Below are 20,011 nucleotides of genomic sequence, written 5' to 3' on the forward strand. Positions count from 1 at the left end.
CATAGTTTATCTGTTTATAGATCTCAGCATAGCTGTTAAATGGGTCACTCATTATAATGATTTACTCCAAGGAGAGATAAGAGCCCAGTGTTCAAAGTTATTACGAGCACACTTTAATTGTTAAGTAGGTATGCATAGGGAAATAATGATTAGCTACAAGAAAAGTCTCTATCTACAGCACAGCCCAAGTGCACAAGAAGTAAAGTAAAAGATAACTCAAACACACTGGGAACAAAAATATTATCATCAGTGAGCTCCAGCCTGAAATTGACTGATCATGACTAATGCAAGACTTGTGTTATTGAAAGCTTCCAGTTGCAATAAATTTAGAAGCAATCAACATACATTTGGCATTTACAGGCAGAAGCAAGGCACAAAAGGTATACATTTCTTAGCATTACAGAGTGTTCCAATCTGGCACGTTACATTTTTTTGACATGAACTGAGAAGAGTCAGGATGATAAGGTGATCTTATGACCTTGCTGTGCTATGTTATAACAGGGTTGATGCCCACCTAAAGTACTTGAGATCATATGCACTTGCACCAGAGGCAACAGACAAAGAAGCAAAAACCATTACAACATCATCAATAGACACCAGCAGAATCTGTGATAGTTTACCAACACTTATCTATCAGGAGGTTGCATACTAATAATACTTCATGGGGGCACTAAACAATGCATAGAGATGACCAAACAAGCCCTTGAGGTCATCTATCCAATACCCTCGCAACACACAAACAAGCAGGAATACAAACATTAATATGATCATCTGCACTGGAGAGGTTAATGGACATAGTGGTCAATAGGGCACAAACCTGGAGTTTGGGTGGGCTCCCTGTAATAAGGGAACATTACTAGACAGCTAAGAACTAAACCGTTCCCTTGAGAGTCTGAAGTCCAGTGAAATAAACACATTCTCATTACACAAGGAGTACAAAAGGAACACTCTGTGTCCATATCCTCATGCCTTAATAAGTACAACCAGAGAAAGGATCTATAGGTTCATTAGGGTAACTGTCTGATTCAATTGTACACCATGATGTCCTTCATTTTGCTCATCCCCCTTAATCAACTCACACTTATTCCATGTTGTAATGGTTGCTAGCAAGTTCCTTGCAAATTGTGCCATCAATCACTTCTTCTCATGGCATTAACCCTATTGTGTCGATTATTATACCAGAAGCAACTGGAGAAATGTTAGGCAGTAATTGACCTTTTGGGAGTTTCTCATTTTGCCACTGTGGCGAAGGTCAAATTAATATGCAGAATCTCTGATGGCATATAGTGGTAGAAAATCTATTGTTGACACCCCATCCCCTGGTATAAACCCCACTGAGAAAGCAGCTGAGGTAGTCATCATGCTTTCCTAACCTGCTAACTTTCACAAGAATTGAGACACAGGTGTAACAGATACAGTGTTTTATTTAAGAGACTTATAAGTTAAATAAGTTCTGCAGCAAACAACAGAAATGGGTTTGCCAACCTTCCTCTTCTTGCATGTCCTTCTGCCTTTGACATCAGTACAATTTGTACATCTTTCCTCATCACTATCATGCTGCGTACAACTGCATCTGTTATACAACCTGTCAGGGATCAATTCTAGAAAATTACAGGAGTACTGGGAAGACAAAGATGGCAATTTCCCAGAGGAACAGCAGATTTCCCACTGGTCACTGCTGCCACTGTGATGGGCTTCTTTGCAGTTTGTCTCTGGAGGTATTGAAGAGACAAGACAGATAATGATCATATAGGCAACACAAGGTAATAGCTACAATAAGAAATGCCTGTCTGTGTCTGGAAGCTTATTGACTAAATAGTTGAAAATAGGCAAAGCTATGAAGCTACTTGCTGTTCCATCTTCTCTAACCCACCTCTACATTTTCTCAATGGTACTTACCACTGATACCTATATTTGAAGGGTCATCTATTAGAGTAGGTAACTGTGATCTCTCAGCAATATCAACCTATTCCACATACAGAGTTTCCATGGAAAACTTGTCTCTAGTGGTAGTTTCCTCTGCTTCAAGTATTCTGGTTCTGATACTGCAAAGAAGGATTAACCATGAAGGTTTGGCCAGATCACCAGCAATGACAAGAAGTGCCAGGTGTGTAGCTAGGTGCAATGTTGTGGAATGTGGTAGGAGATCAGCTGCACCTGTGGTTTGTGGCCCAAAGTCCCTTTCCCTATCCTGTGTTGGGGACATCGTTACAACCTCTACATGGTGCCCCCCCCCCCTTTCTGTGGAGATGGATGACAGTCTGTGGTGACTGATATTTGAATGTTCTTGGAGTGCTTAGGGTAAAGGATGAGGTCCTGCTGTGAGATCTAGGCTCTAGTTACCTGGGTAATTTGTCCATTAACACTAGTTGAAGCAGTAAAGCTGGGTGTTTGCATTTGGAATCTTGACTATCTGAAAAGGATCGCAGAAGTCAAATGTTAGCATTATGCCTTTTCCATGTCACTGGAGCCTGTGCTGTATGTGCAATGTGCCTTTTTATCAATGCAATCGCCAAATCAGTGCTTGCACAATTTAAATTCTCTAGACTTGAGATGTAAGAGTGATATAGGGCCCATGCCAAATGATACATAAAATCTGCATTCCCTGGCGGGGTCCCATATTCCATTTATAGTATGCTATGATTTGGCTGAGGAACTACTTGGAATTCTAACCTCTGCTGTGCCAGCACTCTTGCAGAGTAAATAGAATCTGGAACCATGCACTGACTTCAGTGGAAGTTTTTTAACTTGGCTGCAAAGGATTATGCCTGTGATGGGCAGTGGAGGGGGGGAGGATAAACCCTGAGTGAATAAAGGATTCTGACTAACTCCTGCTTTCCTGTGCCATGGCAAAAGGGTTTTGCCAGCTGTAGCATCCCAGTGGTTTAAGGATAAAAGAAAAAAATAAGGATATTTTTTCACCAATCTGATGCTATGGTGCATCTGCTCAAGAAGACTAACCAAGCTAAATGAAGCACTGAAGATCCACAATTTAATCTCCCATGTCTTTAAAGGCGCCTTTATATCAAAATCACAGTACTGGTTAGTGATGGATGTAACCCTTATTCCCCTTTGCCATTTGATAGATAAAAGTGGCCCACGAGAGGCAATATTTGTTCCAGAAGTACCTCCAGGTGGTCATTTTACAGTGGGAAGATGGTACAATCCTGTGCATTGTCCAAATCCAAACTGGGCCTTTATGACTGCTATTTCAAAAAAGCTTACAGATATTAACCCAATCACAATTTCTGGTGCTTTGGCTTAATTCGCAGCAGGCTTAATTCAAGAATAGGTCTGTACTGTAAACTACTTTTCAAGGAAGTAAGTAAGTAAGTAAATAAATAAATAAATAAATGTTAAATAAGGTAATAAATAAGATAGACTCTTCTAACAGGAGACATCAAGTTCAAACATACCATACATCTACCTACTAATTCCAGCTATTGAGAAGCAGGGACCTATAAGGGATTAGAGGAAGCAGCTATCCCATTCCCCCACTATTGTTCCTCACAGCAACTGAAGTTGGGGGACAGGGTCTCCAAATGGTGCCCACTTCAATGTGGGGTACCACAGGGAGCCCTAATATCCCCTGTGTTATTTAACATCTATATGCAACCCCTTGTTCAGCTGGTATAGAGTTTTGGGCTGACCTGTCACCAGTAAGCCAATGTCACTCAGCTCATTCTGTTGATGGAGGGGAGACCAACCTCCATCCCTCCAGCTATCCAGCATTGTTTGGAGGCAGTTGCTGGTTGGTTAAAGCAAAACAGGTTAAAACTTATTCCATAGAAGACAGAGGTCCTGTGGGTGGGTCACGAGGGGGGGAATGGGGTTCCAGCTGCCACTGCTGGAGGGGGCTCCTTTATCATTAGCCTGGGGGGGTTGCCTGGGTTCAGTTCTCTATATAGAGACCCAGGTTGTCTGCACAGCTCAAGTGGAGTTTTACCATCCGCACCAAGCATGCCGGCTGGCCCCTTACCTCTCCCAATTTGACCTGGCCACAGTGATCCATGCAACAGTCACCTCCAGACTAGACTATTGCAACTTGCTCTATGTGGGCCTTTCCTTATGGTTGATCTGGAAGCTGAAGCTGGTCCAGAACGCACTGGCCCAGCTTCTCATGGGTAGTTCATTGTGGGACCACATCTTGCCCATGCTACGCCAGCTGCACTGGCTCCCGTTGGAGTTTTAAATCATCTTTAAGGTGTTGGTTTTAACTTTTAAGGCACTCTGCGGCTCCCGTTGGGAGATCCAAATCATCTTTAAGGTGTTGATTTTAACTTTTAAGGCACTCTGTGGCCTGGGACCTTCATATCTTAAGGACCATATGTCGCCACTCGGCCCCCCATTCCTGGCCATTCATCTTTAATAGAATCTCCCTCTTCCTCTTATGTCACTATGTATGCTATTGTACCTGTGTACCTATTTCTCAATTTCTTTTAGGAGTAGCCAATTCCAGCTACTACATGGTATGTTTCATTATAGTAAGTTTGTCTTCAGAGGCGTAGCTCCAAGGGGACGGGGGGGCAAAGCTCTGGACGCCCCCCTGTGGAGGTGTGGCGAGGGCATTCTGGGGGCGTGGTGTGGGCATTCCGGAGGCGGAGGTGGAGGATGCACTGGTACACCAGGCGCTTTCCCCCCTTGCTACGTCTCTGTCTTTCTATTTAATTTAATTTTTAGTACACTGGCATTGCATTCAAAGGGAGGCACACATGAAGAAGAAGAGAAGAAGAGTTTTGGATTTATATCCCCCCCTTTCTCTCCTGCAGGAGACTCAAAGGGGCTTACAATCTCCTTGCCCTTCCCCCCTCACAACAAACACCCTGTGAGGTAGGTGGGGCTGAGAGAGTTCCGAAGCCCAAGGTCACCCAGCTGGTGTGTGTGGGAGTGCACAGGCTAATCTGAATTCCCCAGATAAGCCTCCACAGCTCAGGTGGCAGAGCTGGGAATCAAACCCGGTTCCTCCAGATTAGATACACGAGCTCTTTACCTCCTACGCCACTGCACAAATAATCTTTTAACTGCCACCACCTGAGTGCTGTGGTTAAATGGCTATGGGTGAACAAATTGAAATTGAATCCTCAGTAAGGCAGAGGTGATGCTGGTTAGAAAGGATGAAGTCTTAAGGTACGTTGCCCTTCCCACATTTGATGTGGTTATGCTGACATTTGCTGACTTAATTAAGAGTCTAGGGGTTATTATGCAAGCAGTGTTATTACTGGAGAAGGAAGTTAATCAGATTTTTTAAAAATGCTTCTTTCCATCTTCATTTAGCCCAGAAGTGGCACTCTACCATGATTCAGCAGATCCATGCTAAGGTTACTTCAAGGCTAGATTATTGGATTTTACATGAGGCTTACCTTAAAGTCAACTTGGACACTCCAGTTGGAATGCTTAGCTGAGTTACTACAGGAGCAAGGTGGAGCACACATATCTCCATCCTGTAGACACCCCACTGGTCAGTGATCAGTGACCAGGTTCAATTGAAGGAAATAGTTTTTATCCACTCAGTCCTTAATTGTTTTGCACCCACATACCTGCAGGAATAACTCTCTTGCTATGCTTTAAAATAACAGATTCAATCATCTGAACAAAGCCTTCTGAAGGTGCTACTCTGCAAATGGGCAAGATTAGCAATTGCCTGTAATTGAGAATTCTGTCTCATGTCTCCTATCTTGGGGAATGGTCTACAAGAAGAGATCAGGAAGGCACTCACATATCACACGCCTATCATTCCACTGTATGTGTAAAACAGAAATGCAAAGTGGCTTTGTTTTATAAAGAGATTAGAACTACAGTAGAATGGAACAGTCAGGGGATGCATATATAAATTAACAGGATTATGTATTAAAAGCTATTTCAACATTCATTGTATACATCATCTTGCTTTGACTGCATTGTCTGAAACGTTTGTAATCCACTTTCTTAAAAGTATATCATGTGTCACAAGTCTTTTTCTGGGCATTGTTTTATAATTCTGCAGTCCTGTTTTACTGCATTATGAATGTTATATGCTGTCTAACTGCATTATTTAGACATTTTGTAATCCACTCTGACCCTCAGTGAGAAAAGCGAGCTATAAATAAATACATACATAAATTTCATTATGGATAAAAATTGCAATTTATGAAGGTTAAAACTGGAAAGCGTAGAAAGGAAGTTAATAGAAAAACAGGAAAAAACAAAATTCAAATGCAATATAGAAACAGCGATGATTTGGATCTGCTCTGTGGTTCAGTTCCTCAAATGAGCAGAAGTGCTGATATAATGCACAAGACTTTTTAACAAAAACATTATTACCAAAACCTTTATTGCTTACCTTCTGGACATTGGCAACTGAATCCATTGACACTGGAAAAACAGGATCCTCCATTTTTACATGGCTGTTGACGGCAGTAATCAATATCTGACTGACACAGATCTCCAGTATATCCTTCACCATGATGGAATTGAATGGTTTATATAAAAACAGAGAGAGATGGGCATAGTTTTTAAAATTAACACATGGATCACAGTAGCATTCAGTAGCGTCCAAATAACAACCGGGTATTTCCTGGAATTCTCATCCTATGTGGTAATCCCTTATACAGTACTTTATACTAATCAACATTGTCAATCTGGCCTCCAGCTATATAAAATCAAAATAAAATAAAAAACAACTGGGATTCCCCAAACAGTGTTTTGCCAGAAGCAATACTCTGAAATCACTAGTGTGCACAGAGTTAAGGCTGAAATTTTTTACAAGAAACTGGGTAGCCACAAACAACATTTCAAATATATTTGCAGCAAGTCCAAAAACTGTCATGAGAAGTCTCTAAGCAATCCATTATATCAATGGAAATCACATTTGGGTTGTAGTCACGAATACTGATCCATACAGCCACAAAATCCTGATTTCATGACTTGCTGGAAAACTTGGCCCAAAAGCAGAAAAAGTAGCCTTTCTAGGTGACTTGCATATTAGCTCTCTGCTTTTTCTGAAAATGCAAAGACGGCAGCAAAAGTAGAGAAACATCTCTTCACCATAACAAAGTCACCCTGGGCAATGTTTATACTCAGTGGTTACTTTAAGGACTAAACCACATCTGGGGATCCACATGTGGAACCCCAGGCACGTATCCTAAACTGTAAAAGGCAGTCATAAAGCTGGAGTGAAAACATGCAGAGAGATCACAAACCATTAATTCAACATGAAATGTCTCTCACAATTTATTTAAACTCTGGGGATGGGGGGATAGGGACAGATATTGTACCAGCCTGTCAGAAGTCTTAAAACAGCAAGGAACTGGACATTTCTGATTAAAGAAATGGCATTGGGGGATTACTTTCCCTCCCATAACACTGTTTCCCAATCCATATTGGGCTCCACAGTGGCTACTTTTATAGCTCAATTACACATCTGGTGATCGAAACTAGAGCCTTGGTATCACATGTGGTTTGGCTCTTAATATCACCACCTTACGGTAGAACACACACTTTATTTGTCCTTTAATTTCAGATTTACAAGGAAGAATACTGCATATCTACTGTTGTACGCTATGGAAATGTTTTACAATTTCCTAAGTACAATATCAGAACAAGAGTTATCAGGTCTAGTTTAAAAATTCTCTGTATCTCAGGTGTATCTCAGTATTTTGTTAACAACACTTTCTTCTGCAGTATTTTCAGCAAGGAAAATACTACAATGAATTCAAAATTTCTGCAAGTTTTCAGAAAGCCAGAAATAAGTTCCTGTCATGACATGCATTTAAAATATACTTTCATCAGTAAGTTTCCATCATGTATAATTTTTGTTATTATGTAACACATCCACAGGCATTAGGTTATATATTATAATGTATTTACTACGAATTATCCATCTAGCTTAAGGCTGAAACATCAACAGCATGTATGTGAACATCCACCCAAACAATTTCACGGTATGTAAATAATATAATTTCTCACATTAACTTTAGACAAGGTGCTCTCTATAATGCAGTGATCAGAGACACCCCTACATGAACTTCACTGCCTCTGCCCTCCCAAGGTGAATTCTCCACCATACTTCCCTGTATATTATGCTCAATACCTATTCCAATATCTTTACCTTCAAAATACTACATTGAAAAAAGGCATAACAAAACTGGCCATGTTGAGGTAAATTAGTAAAGCTCATTTAACAGTGGTGTTGATGTTTATTAAATATATTTTGTTTCAAACAGAAATTTGATACTTCTTTTTTACAGTGATATATTGGTTAAGAGCAGTGGACTCTAATCTGGAGAACTGGGTTTGATTCCCCTCTCCTCTACGTGAGTGATGGACTCTAATCTGGCAAACTGGGTTTGTTTTCTCTGCTCCTTCACATGAAGGCTGCTGGGTGACCTTGGGCTAGCCACAGGCATTTTCCCCATGGACATAATATCCTGAGGGAAAACCAGGATCAAACATACCGGGTTGTTTGTATCTCGTTTTCTCCCTTTGCACGGCTGCCCTGTCAGCGTATTCAGGCCGGGAGAAAGAACTCCAGTGAATTATCCACAAGCCCCCGGTTTATTATCATTTTCTACATGAATATTTGTGTTTACGTAGTTTACACAGATTCCTGTGCATGCGTGAACATTCTAGTTTTTCTGACGTTCTGATTGGCTGTAGCTGTGGGGCGGGGAAAGCAGGCAGCGAGGTGGGAAAAATAAACCGATCCATCTCCTGCAGTGTTTGAATGGGAGTGGGAACGGCCCAAACTTTTAAAAAAGAACCTCCCATTTTATCGTTTTTTAAAAGCCACGGGGTAAGGGAAATCTTGTGGGACAGGCCCGATTTAGGCCCTGAAGCCATGCAGAAGTCATGGCTGAACTGGGATGTTTCATCTCCTTATCCCAGGGTACATAGTCCATGGGGAAACTGCCACAGTTCTCTCAGAACTCTCAGCACCACCTATCTCACAAGATGTCTTTTGTGGGGAGAGGAAGGGAATGAGTTTGTAAGCTGCTTTGAGACTCCTTATGATTGAGAAAAGTGGGGTATAAATCCAAATTCTGCTTCTTCTAAATCATATCTAAGTTTTGAACATTTACTATTCTGTGAAAATAAGTGCATTTATACCTGCACTATACACTATGTAGCTGTACTAACAAAAAAGAGTCATCTTTGAAGTCTCACCACAAATAGTTTGTATTATAAAAGTATTACAAATTAGAATTCTATCAAATTAGCATTCTCTCAATCAATGTATCAGTGAACAGCATTATGTACCGTATATACTCGTGTATAAGTTGACCCGCATATAAGTCGAGGCACCTAATTTTACCACAAAAAACTGGGAAAACTTATTGACTCGCGTATAAGTCGAGGGTGGAAAATGCAGCAGCTGCTGGTAAATTTCAAAAATAAAAATAGATGCCAATAAAATTAAGCATCAATTGAGGCAAGCAGTAGGTTAAATCGTTTTTTGAATATTTATTTCCAAAGCAAAGACAGTAAACTGGTTCTGTAAGAAGAGTGGAAAAGAGGGTCAACAAAGGAACAATATAAGGTATCCACAATAACTTTACAAAGGTACAAAGACTAACCTTAGTCTTCAACCAGCAAGCCAAGCTAAAAGACACAAAAGAGTTAAAACTGGATTCCTCATCATCATCTGTATGTCCAAAATGTAACCCAACTTTAGATTTTAAGGAAGGGATATTACCAGAAATGGAAAGGAAATCTATTATTAGCTTCCCATTATGTAAACTAATGGGGAGGATGGGGCACAGCATCCACTTTGGGGGGTCCAATAACTTTAGATCCCCTGACCCCAAACTTCTCACCAAAACTGGCTGGTATCATAAAGAGACTCCTCCTGATGAGGACCAGCCAGGTTTATGGGAGGTTTGGTTCAGAAGGCCAAGGTTATGGACCCTCAAAAGGGTAGCCCCATCTACTAATAGCTCCCATTGAAAACAATGCGGAATGGGGGCACCTCCTTTGGGGGTCCATAACTTTGGACCCCCTGAACCAAACTTTACCAAACTTGGCTGGTATCAGCAGGAGTGTCTTATGAGGGTACCCTGCAATTTTGGTGCCACTAGCATAAAAACTGTGCCCCCTGCTGGCCGGCAAAGTAAACACACACACACAAAATTTAATGACCCGCATATAAGTCGAGGGGAGCTTTTTCAGCATTAAAAATGTGCTGAAAAATTTGACTTATACATGAGTATATACGGTAGTTGTTCTGTACTGTTGTTAAGCCATGAATTATATAGCTCTTAAAAGACAACATAAGCTCCAAGTGGAATGTGACAGTGTGTGTGTAAATGTCTGTGCACCTCCATGAATTCTTACTCACCTAATTATACTATAATTACAATGAACATTTGTTGAAATGACTGCTGGGCACTAGTTTGAAGCAAATCCACTATATTCAATACCCAATTTACACTCATTCTCTCATGCTAAAATCTTGCAAAATTCTGATTGCAACAAAAACAATCCCAACAGGCTGAATCCTATGCATAACCAGAAGGAACTTATACAAGCAAATCTTCCCATCTCCCCCAAGCAGCACACAGAACATCCAGAAAAGCTTCTGCAGAGGGTTAGCAGACCCTCCTGAGTATTTAAATGAAGACTAAAGACTAACTTAAACTGACTGGAGAGTATTTTTTTCCAGATTTTACATACTATTAGGACTGATCTATTAATTCTTTCTATTTTAAGAGTCTAGGACAGACTTCATTCATGATGACCTTGACGGTACAGTTCATTCAAGGCATTCTCTTTCAAGTTCCATTACAGACTCTATTATCTTTTTAAACCTGCATTGCAGTTAATAGAATGTAAAGCATTACTTAACTGTATTTACATATCTTTCTTGTTAAGAAAGTACTTGGATGTATTTGCATACTTGTATTAAATAGAATAAATGAAGCTGCACGCACAAAGAGAGGTCACATCTTTTCTGTGGTGCTTAAATATAATTTAAATCTGAAGAGTTCATACAAATCATTTACTGGTTGGATATACTAAGGTTTTTTAAAAAGCCGTTGATGGGAAAAATTGAAATGCAGTATTTTAAAAGATCGGACATAATGGACATCCTACACACAAAAGGCAATTCAGCACTTCCACTTGATTTCACTGAACTTCTCAAGTGGCTATTCTTTCTGGTTCAGAGTGTCAAGAGAGATTAACAGTTTTCTTCAATAGTTCACAGAATTGTTTTCTTCCGATAGAGAAAGGCAATTGCAAGGTGCTTTTTCCCTACCGCTACTACATGTGGCATATTTAGTCTCGGTACTGAGCAGTTGCCTCTTCTTCCACCTATCCAGTCCTGTCTTATTCTCCAGTCTTGCCTGCTGATCTCTGCCTGTCTTTGGCCCCTTCTGAACATGCAGAATAATGTACTTTCAATCCACTTTCATAATTGTTTGAAGGTGGATTTTGCTATTCCGCACAGTAAAATCCAGCTTCAAAGTGCACTGAAAGTAGATTGAAAGTACATTATTCTGCATGTGCAGAAGGGGCCTGAGTCTGTACTCACATCTGTACAGAACGTATTTGTATTTTCTTACAATATATTCGTATACTGCAATCATATGCCTAAGAATCAAAACAGAATTTCAGGGCTCTATCCATCTCTTCCTCTATTGTATGAAGTAGCCCTAACATCTCCTATGTGCTAAAAAAAAACCCTTGAGATGCTGCAGGAAGAAGTAGAATGGCACTCTGTATCCCCACTCTGGTACTCTTGGATCAAAATGTTTACTGGGACAAGTCTTTGCCAAAAACTATGGCTAATAATATTCATTGGCAATACATACTTTGCTCCTTTAATAGGTCTGTCTTCTCCCACAGTCTCAAACAACCCAGGACAATTTTGTGCAAAGCAACACTTCAGATGCTTATTGCAAAACCAAACCATTATTCAAAACACAACATAAAAACTTACCAGTGAGGCAAGTACAGGTGAAATTGTTTCCATCGAGTTTTTCTGTAACATCTGTGCATGTTCCATTGTTTTGGCAGGGACTACTTTGACAGGCATCGAATTCTTCACAGAAAGAACCCAAGTATTGATCTTCACAGTCGCAGAAAAAAGTTGCCTAAAACAAGGATATGGCACTTTATTATGAAACTCCAACATTTCTAAATCCTCATATTTTCCAAGAAGAGAGGATTCAATTCTCTTTTTAGTTGTGGAAAGAGAATACTCATGGTAAATAGTTAATTTTAAAATGGAAACTAGGGAGAGAAATCCTTAAACTATAATGTGGTTTAACTTAATTTCTTCTCATTTAGCCAGGCAGTGTAATCCAGATGGTGGAGGAGTAATTGCACCACAACCAGAGACAGCACAGCCACGCTGCCTCCAAAGAGGATTGCTGTGCCACAGACAGCAAGCCATAAGCAACACTGTCCCTTCTCCAGTAAAACTGGCCTATGCAGCTCAATTGGATGAGCCACTGATTTTGACAGTGTAAGTCTGCACTGGCAAATGGGGGCATTCCTGAGCGAAGGAAGTTGACTAAAGCTGGCCTCCCCTCCCCTCCCCAGAAGGACTCCTTCAGCATGGGTATGGGCTCCTGTGATAAAGGAGAGCTAGTGCTGTGCCTGTGCTGGCACCCAGGGGTCATGCTGCCACACATAAGTGCTTCTGCACCAGCATCAATACATTAAGATTGATTTTTAAAAGCACTCTTGATATTCTCCCAATAATAAACATCGAATATCTTAAACATATCTTGAAAAAGCAAAACTTTTTTAAAAAATTAAATCGCAAACAATAATTGGGACCATAATTAAACCAAGCATCTTGAGTCTAGATATTTTTCCTTAAAGTTTGTGCTAGATTTCACAAATAGCTGCTTACACATGTATATGCCTCTCAATGTATGTCCTCACTGCCCTGATGCTACTCAAAGACCTATTCCATTTTTATTATTTTATGTGCAGTTTCACACAGACTGACTTTCAGTACAACATGATGCCAATCAAAATATAAATGCTCTGTGCTTCCAAAAGATTTCTGTCTTCAGCTAATCCTAAAACAAAATTCTTCAGAAGAACACTTTTTTATTATATTTTGAGCCGCAAACAAAAAGCAGTAGAAGAAACTGTGGATTTGCTCTTTGCCACACTCTGAAGTCATCTGGCTGTAATTCAAAATAATACTTCTAGAGAAATGCCTTCCACCTTAAGTATCATGTCTCTATTATAATAATTATATCTGTACTCTGCTTATGGACAGGACTTTTCCTATAAGTTAGTAGCTAGTAACAGGGAAAAGTACAGGGAATGACTCATCAGCTCCCAAGTACAACACTTCAGTGCTTAGAGATGTAAATCATCCTGGCTGAAATGAGACGAAAGGTTTACCAGTTAACATCTAGGTAACCACATCGAAGGGACAGAGGCTGAAAAGTACACTGCATTTTCTTCTCTTTGGGTCAGGAAGATTGGGAATGACTCTATAGTTGAATGGACCCCCAATGGGAGATTATAAATTCTCTGGACACCGGGTAGAAGCGCTCTTATACTTCGTCTCTCTTAAATTTTGGTCTTTTGCCCTTGTGTGTCCTGAAGGATTAAGCCTTTATGATGCGACTTCATCCCAGCGAGATCTTGAATGCCTCCAAAATTCTGAGAACTAAGGTAATGAAGAATTTTAAATGCTGAAACTTTAAGAATTACTAGCCTGTCCATAATGTTTAGAATACGCACAGAATAGGATTCAGAGGACAATGTGTTTACACCATTTCTTGTTAGCCTTGCTCAGTCTGATGCTTGTACAAATCATGTGTACTTTTTAAAATTAAATTTTCCTATATTCTAAATTCCTGAGTCTTGATCTCTGTAGTAATACCACATCTAATTTGGCGCCACTTTCCAAAGAGGAGTAAAAAGAGGGGCAGCAGTTAAACTAGCCATTCCTAAAGCGTGATAGAGAATTACTGTGTTTCCCCGAAAATAAGACAGTGTCTTATATTAATTTTTGCTCCCAAAGGTGCACTATGTCTTATTTTCAGGGGATGTCTTATTTTTCTGTGTTCTGTTTGTCGGGCATGCTTCCAAACAAAAACTTTGCTACGTCTTACTTTCGGGGGATGCCTTATATTTCACACTTCAGCAAAACCTCTACTACGTCTTATTTTCAGGGGATGTCTTATATTTGGGGAAACAGGGTACTGTGGCAGTAAGTACAAGTGAAGTAAAGGAAGTGGCAATGAGGCAGAGCCTTGAAACAGCAATGAAATAAAGAGAATTAGAAGCACTGATCCTTTTGGCAGGAGATACTCTTCTATATTAGTTAGTAGTGCTGAAAAATACAAAGAGAGATGTTGGTTTTCTGAGAATAAGGGAAGAAAATACCTTGCCAAGGGGAGATCACACATGGCCATATAATTTTGTGAGGTTTCAGACAAACATGGGCTTGCAATATAGTTTCCTAACACTAATTTCATATCAGGTATACACATTAAAACATATTTAGCAAGGGATTCTTTTCCAGCTAGTGAACTATTTTAAATGCAGTGCATCTTGCATACTCTTCGGTACCATGGTGATAATTTTACAACTCCTGAAAATATACAGGAAAGCTTACAAAACATCTATGTTGTTGTCCTAGAAACTGCAATAATAAAAGTTGTTCCACTGGATAGCATTTTCATCAAATCTTATATAACATCAAAGCTAAAAATACAGGTATATAGGTTGTTATGCCTAGCTTTGCTAGCAAAAAGACAAACTTAACATGGATTTTTATATTTTGGTATGATAGCATTGTTTATAGGTTATTTCTTGTCAAAATCATTTGCACCAGCAGGCTATGCTGATAGGGTGCGTGATGCACTCAGAGATTTCTCACTCAAAGGAACAAAGCCTCTCCGCAGATAATGATCTCAGAACATATGCCTGATCATGTACATAAGGTATTCATCCCCACTTCTTCCCATTTACACTTCCACCACTAGCAACAACACCAACTTCATTTTCCTATTCTGATTATATTTCTTCTTTTCCTCCTTCTTAGAAGTTTCATGTTTTCTAGCTCTATCAAATTAAAAGTATTTACTTCAGGCTACGTTATCTATTAGAAAGTCTCCGGTTGACTAAAATGCAAATAAATGAATAGTTTCTCCTCCAATGTTCTATAGCATACTTCAAAAACAGAAGGCAGTGGATAAACCTTTCTGCAAGTACCTAAAATATATTAAATATATTTGCCACATTAAAAAAACATGCATGGTTAAACTACAGTCTGGCATGATTCATCCAGGAAGCTCTCCCAAGCAACCTACACTAAAATGAATGGGAATAATGCAAGAACAATAATGCTTTGGGTAGGGACAACAGGATAGCAGCAGGCATCAGCATGATTAGAAATGTGCCAAAGCTCCATAGCCTGGCAAATGGTCCTCTACAGATCAGAGATGTTTGCACTAGGATTGGGAAACTGGCACCATCAGAGGACTTTAGGGATTATTTCCCTGGTCCTATGGATCATCTCCCTTTTTCTAAAGGCACTGGCTCATAGACTCTGCATTGTGCTGTTACCCACACCTTCCTATCCCCCACCCATATGCACATCAATTTTTTTTAACTACAAAATTGGATCTCCGGACAATCACTCCTTTGTTGCTGAGACTGGTACCTAAAGGTAGCAATGGGCAGCAATCTTTTCACTCCATTAAATAGTACCAGCACCAGTGAGTTTAAAGGAATATGGAAGAGTCATACTCTCCTTTCTCTTTCAGGTGCGCCTCTCAGGAAAAAAAGCTGGAAACATCAAACCCAATGTTTTTATGCTACTTTCAGCCTTACAGGATCCAGTAGGGCTTAGAGGAGTCATAACATTATGCTGCATTCTCTCCTCCAGCTGAAGGGGTAGTGTGCTTTGTGAGGGGGCCACTGGAAGGCCTCTTAACTAAAATGCTGAGTCAGGCTTACAGTAGAGCTTTTGAGTTGTTTGTACCAGTAGTACTTAGAAGAAAACTCAGTTAACTATAAGTTCTACTGTATTTAGATGAAATTAATGAATATATGTGGCAATTAAGTGTACATAAAAGCCACAGCTAATGCTGTAACAGTTTTCCTATCAGATGATGGCACAGACTTAAACGAATGCCATCTGTATGCTAACGAGCTGTGAAGTACTACTGGCATATTTCTGGTGAATATGATTAGCACATTATTTACCTTATGGATTAAAGAAAAAAATAGATGTATTAATTTATCTTTTCTTTAATGAGCTTAACATAGAAATTGAAAATGCTGATGAAATTAAGATGATGTTTTGGTCTCATTTAAATTTGGGATGTATGTCGCCTTCATGTTTTGATTTTTAGTTTGAATATTTAAAAACTACAACATGCATCAAACTGGGAAAACTGTATCCAAAGACCAGCTGGTTAGTAATTAATTCTGCCCCCCTCTCCCCCAACAGCCACTGTCTCTGGCCCCTTGTTGCTATCCTTTCAGTGAATATTCACAACACAGCAGTGAACATTGAAACCAAAAACATCTTAATTCCCATGTTAAGGTATCAGCTTTAGAATCCTGAAAACCCTATTGGCATGAAATAGCTAGATCAGTGAACTTTTTTGGACAAAAATTCAGAGAAGTTACTCTAGAACTTTTCCCACCCAGGACATTGTCAGCTGTACAGTAGTAAACAATGTCCCCAAAGTACAGCTTATTATCATTTGCAGTTTTCTATAAACAAAAAAGAACCATCTCAGGATGGGTTTCCAACATAGCTGAACTGAGCCCTCCTCATCTTGTCTCTCCTCTCACCTCACTCTCACTCCAGAACAAAGGAAGAATGCACCTTTTAACCCTTCTGCCTGCTCTCTCCCAATCCCAATGCAGATATCTGGTTCACATGGGCTCCCCTGCGCCATGCCAAATAGTGGGTTTTCAGGCTGAACCAAGTTCCTGTTTCTCATGACTTTCCCCACTTTGGAAAACATGCACTTTGCCATGGGCTCAGGAACCCCCATTTACCATCTCTTGGTTTCCTGAGTTCCTTCTTCTGTATTGGTATTTACCTTGTCCTACACTCTTTATCCAATTTATTTCCTGACTGAGCTTCCTAGTATTCTCCATACCCACATTTATGTGACAAAATTCTATCCCAATTGTAAGACCTGTGTGCTCCCTTTAGAGCTCCCTTTGATGAGTCCTTTCTTGTTACATTTTCCTACAGCCTGTGCTCTTTCCTCAGCTTTAGTAATTACCTGTCCTCCTTCCAGATTTCTCTTTTGCATGGATATATGCGTCAAAATTGTATTTCCTGTACTTGGACAGCTCATAACATGCTCACCCTCATGTTGAGGTCTCTGCACTTGTTAAGGTGAGGCATAATAAAGAGTTTATCTCACACGGTACACTGAGGTTCAAAACTGCAGATGTTACACAGACATCATGTCAAGTGGGGGTAGGGTGGCATTCTTTGGGGAATGGCAGGAAGAGGAAGAATGGGGTCATGGGATGCCTTGTATACGTTTGTTCATTTTTTTGCTGTTTTCCTAAGTCTAGATCTAAACAAGTTCAAATGGACCCCTCCACATCTCCCTCTAGCCTTTCTTCAGCCCTTGCTTTGGGTTCTGTGCCCCTTTGTTGTCCTATCTTCAGAGGTCCTTAATCCTGAATCTGTTCTGTGTGAAGTTTTAGCCATATGCAACTTTACAGTGCTTAGTTTCTTCCCTCACAAAAACTGGACAGCAGGCTGTTGAAAGATTTCACTGGCACAAATGCAATATAACATAGAGCATCAGATTTAACCAAATCAAAATACAACTCTACAGAACCAGTTTGCTTTGTTGGCAGAAAAATTAGCTCCAAATCCATTTCCTTACTATATTCCAGTAAATACATATGTTTCAACCTCAACCTGCCCCAGTAGCTTCATGTCAAACTACTATACTTCATACATGTAATATTCCATCATTGTACATTTAAATTAAAAACATAGATTCCTCAATATATAAACGTATCAGTAGCCCTTAAAAAGTCTGTAATACAGGTTCTTGTGGCAAGATGGTTCTCTACAGAATAAAGTTTAAATGTGCACTAGACCTTTCATAAAAGCAGAACTCAGATCTAGGGCACAAACGTTCCCAAACCTGAAGGTCACAACTGAATACAGATACAAACACCTCCAGCACAGTGCTGCTGCTAACTGATTCATCTCACTTTAGAGTTAGCAGTCCACTTTATGTCAGAACCTCATACAATCTTTGTAAAACTTCAGAGGTGTTCAAGATCTAAGACTTGAATTCAGGCACCCGTAGTACAGACATCTGGGATAGAAAAAAACATAAAAAGATACTAGCAGTAGAACAGCAACACTGAAAATATTAACTCTTAAATTATTTTTGTTGCCATTTTGATAATACTTTAATACTTAAATTTATAATTCTCATGATATTTCTCTTAGTATGAGTAGCTAAGCCAAACAAAAGCAGGGAAATTAAAAAATGATTAACAAAAAATGATTAACAAAGGAGAAGAAGGACAAGCTATAGGAACTTCCAGTCAGTGTCATACATCAATTCAGTGATTATAATCTAGTGTACAGTTAAATTAACTTAGGCTACATGAAAGCGCTACCCAAATGCTTACTTCTAAACCCACTGTCCTTTGCTAAGCATTTAGGACAATTTATGTGGAATCTAATGCCATAGTAGTGTACATCTCCATTCCCTTACAATACTTCCTTTAGGAAAAGAACAGAAGGACCAAAATGCTTTTCCCTGCAATGCAACATTTCTTAGAGCTAAACTATAAAATATGGAAGGCACAGATTCATCTCATGAACACCACTGCCATTTTAAAAGCATTTGCCATTCTTTAAAAATGGCTGTGAACCCCCAATCAGGATCAGGTGTGTAGCACAGAAGCCCTGGGAGCCCTGGTTCACCCCCCCCCCCCGCTCTTCAGCACTTTCAGGTGCACAAACAGGGCATTTCTCTAATTATCACTAAGCCCAAACCAGACTGCAGGTGTTCATTATTCAGCAATTCCTGATCACATCATGAATAATTGTCTTAATTTTCCAGTAGCCACCATAATGCCCAGCAGCTAATGCCCAATTCTACATATTTCCATAAGGACATACTAAATGTCCTTCTAACCTCTATTAAATTTAATTAATTAATTAATTAATTAATTGATATAATAATAATAATAATAATAATAATAATAATAATAATAATAATAATAATAATAATAATAATAATAATAATAATAATAATAATAAAAAAAATGTGGCTTCTTGTTTCTCTACTCCTACACAGGAAACTTGCTGGGTGACCTTGGGCTAGTCACAGTTCTCTCAGTCCCACCTAGCTCACAAGGTATCTGTTGTGGAGACAGGGAAGGAGTTTGTAAGCTGCTCTGAGACTCCTTACGATTGAGAAAAGTGGGGTATAAATCCAACCTCTTGGCTTCTTCTCTTCTCATGTCCACTGTGAAGACGCCACTGCCATTTTAAAGTGATTTTAAAATGCCACAATGATCTGAATTGAAACTACAGCATGGCAGACTGACACTCTATGTCCCCCTGCATCTTCATAAGTTCTGAAAAAGCCCCAATCCCACCCCTCACAGCATGTTTAAATCACTTTAAAATGGTAGCAATGTCTCCCTGGTACACATCAGGACATTGTTACATCTAGTTGGGTCCTCAGAAACCAATCACAAAGTGTTCAATGGGGCTTGTTCAGAGGAGAATGTGTACAGAATTACAGCCTTGGGAAGCCCAAGTATCTCTGATTCCAGCAAGTCTTAAATTCACCTAACTGGGTACTAGGTTATGATTAATGAGTTCATGTCTGAGCACTGGCTAAGATTTGCTGGAAATAATTCATATTCCCATCCAGTTAGTCATCTGAGTCCTTCCTCCCTTTCCTTGTTTCTATTAGGAGTAGGGAGTCATTCTAATTAAAGTTACAGGTTTTGAGAAATATCAATCACACCATTATAAAGAGGGCAACAAAAATCAGTACATCAATCTCACTTCCAATGTGACACAATATTGCATTCA

General features: G+C 39.6%; 1 protein-coding gene across 1 annotated transcript in view; it reads right to left on the reverse strand.

Annotated features, from left to right (window-relative positions):
• Positions 1 to 20,011, reverse strand: part of DNER (delta/notch like EGF repeat containing) — a 181,273-nt gene that overhangs the window by 37,134 nt on the left and 124,128 nt on the right. Inside the window, exons 6-7 of the mRNA XM_048506096.1 lie at positions 11,915 to 12,068; positions 6,320 to 6,433 (exon numbers count right to left, since the gene is read on the reverse strand). Of these exons, the coding sequence (XP_048362053.1) occupies positions 6,320 to 6,433; positions 11,915 to 12,068 (268 nt within the window). The remainder of the gene's footprint in view (positions 1 to 6,319; positions 6,434 to 11,914; positions 12,069 to 20,011) is intronic.

Source organism: Sphaerodactylus townsendi, linkage group LG08 (assembly GCF_021028975.2).
Source record: "Sphaerodactylus townsendi isolate TG3544 linkage group LG08, MPM_Stown_v2.3, whole genome shotgun sequence".
Taxonomy (NCBI): domain Eukaryota; kingdom Metazoa; phylum Chordata; class Lepidosauria; order Squamata; family Sphaerodactylidae; genus Sphaerodactylus; species Sphaerodactylus townsendi.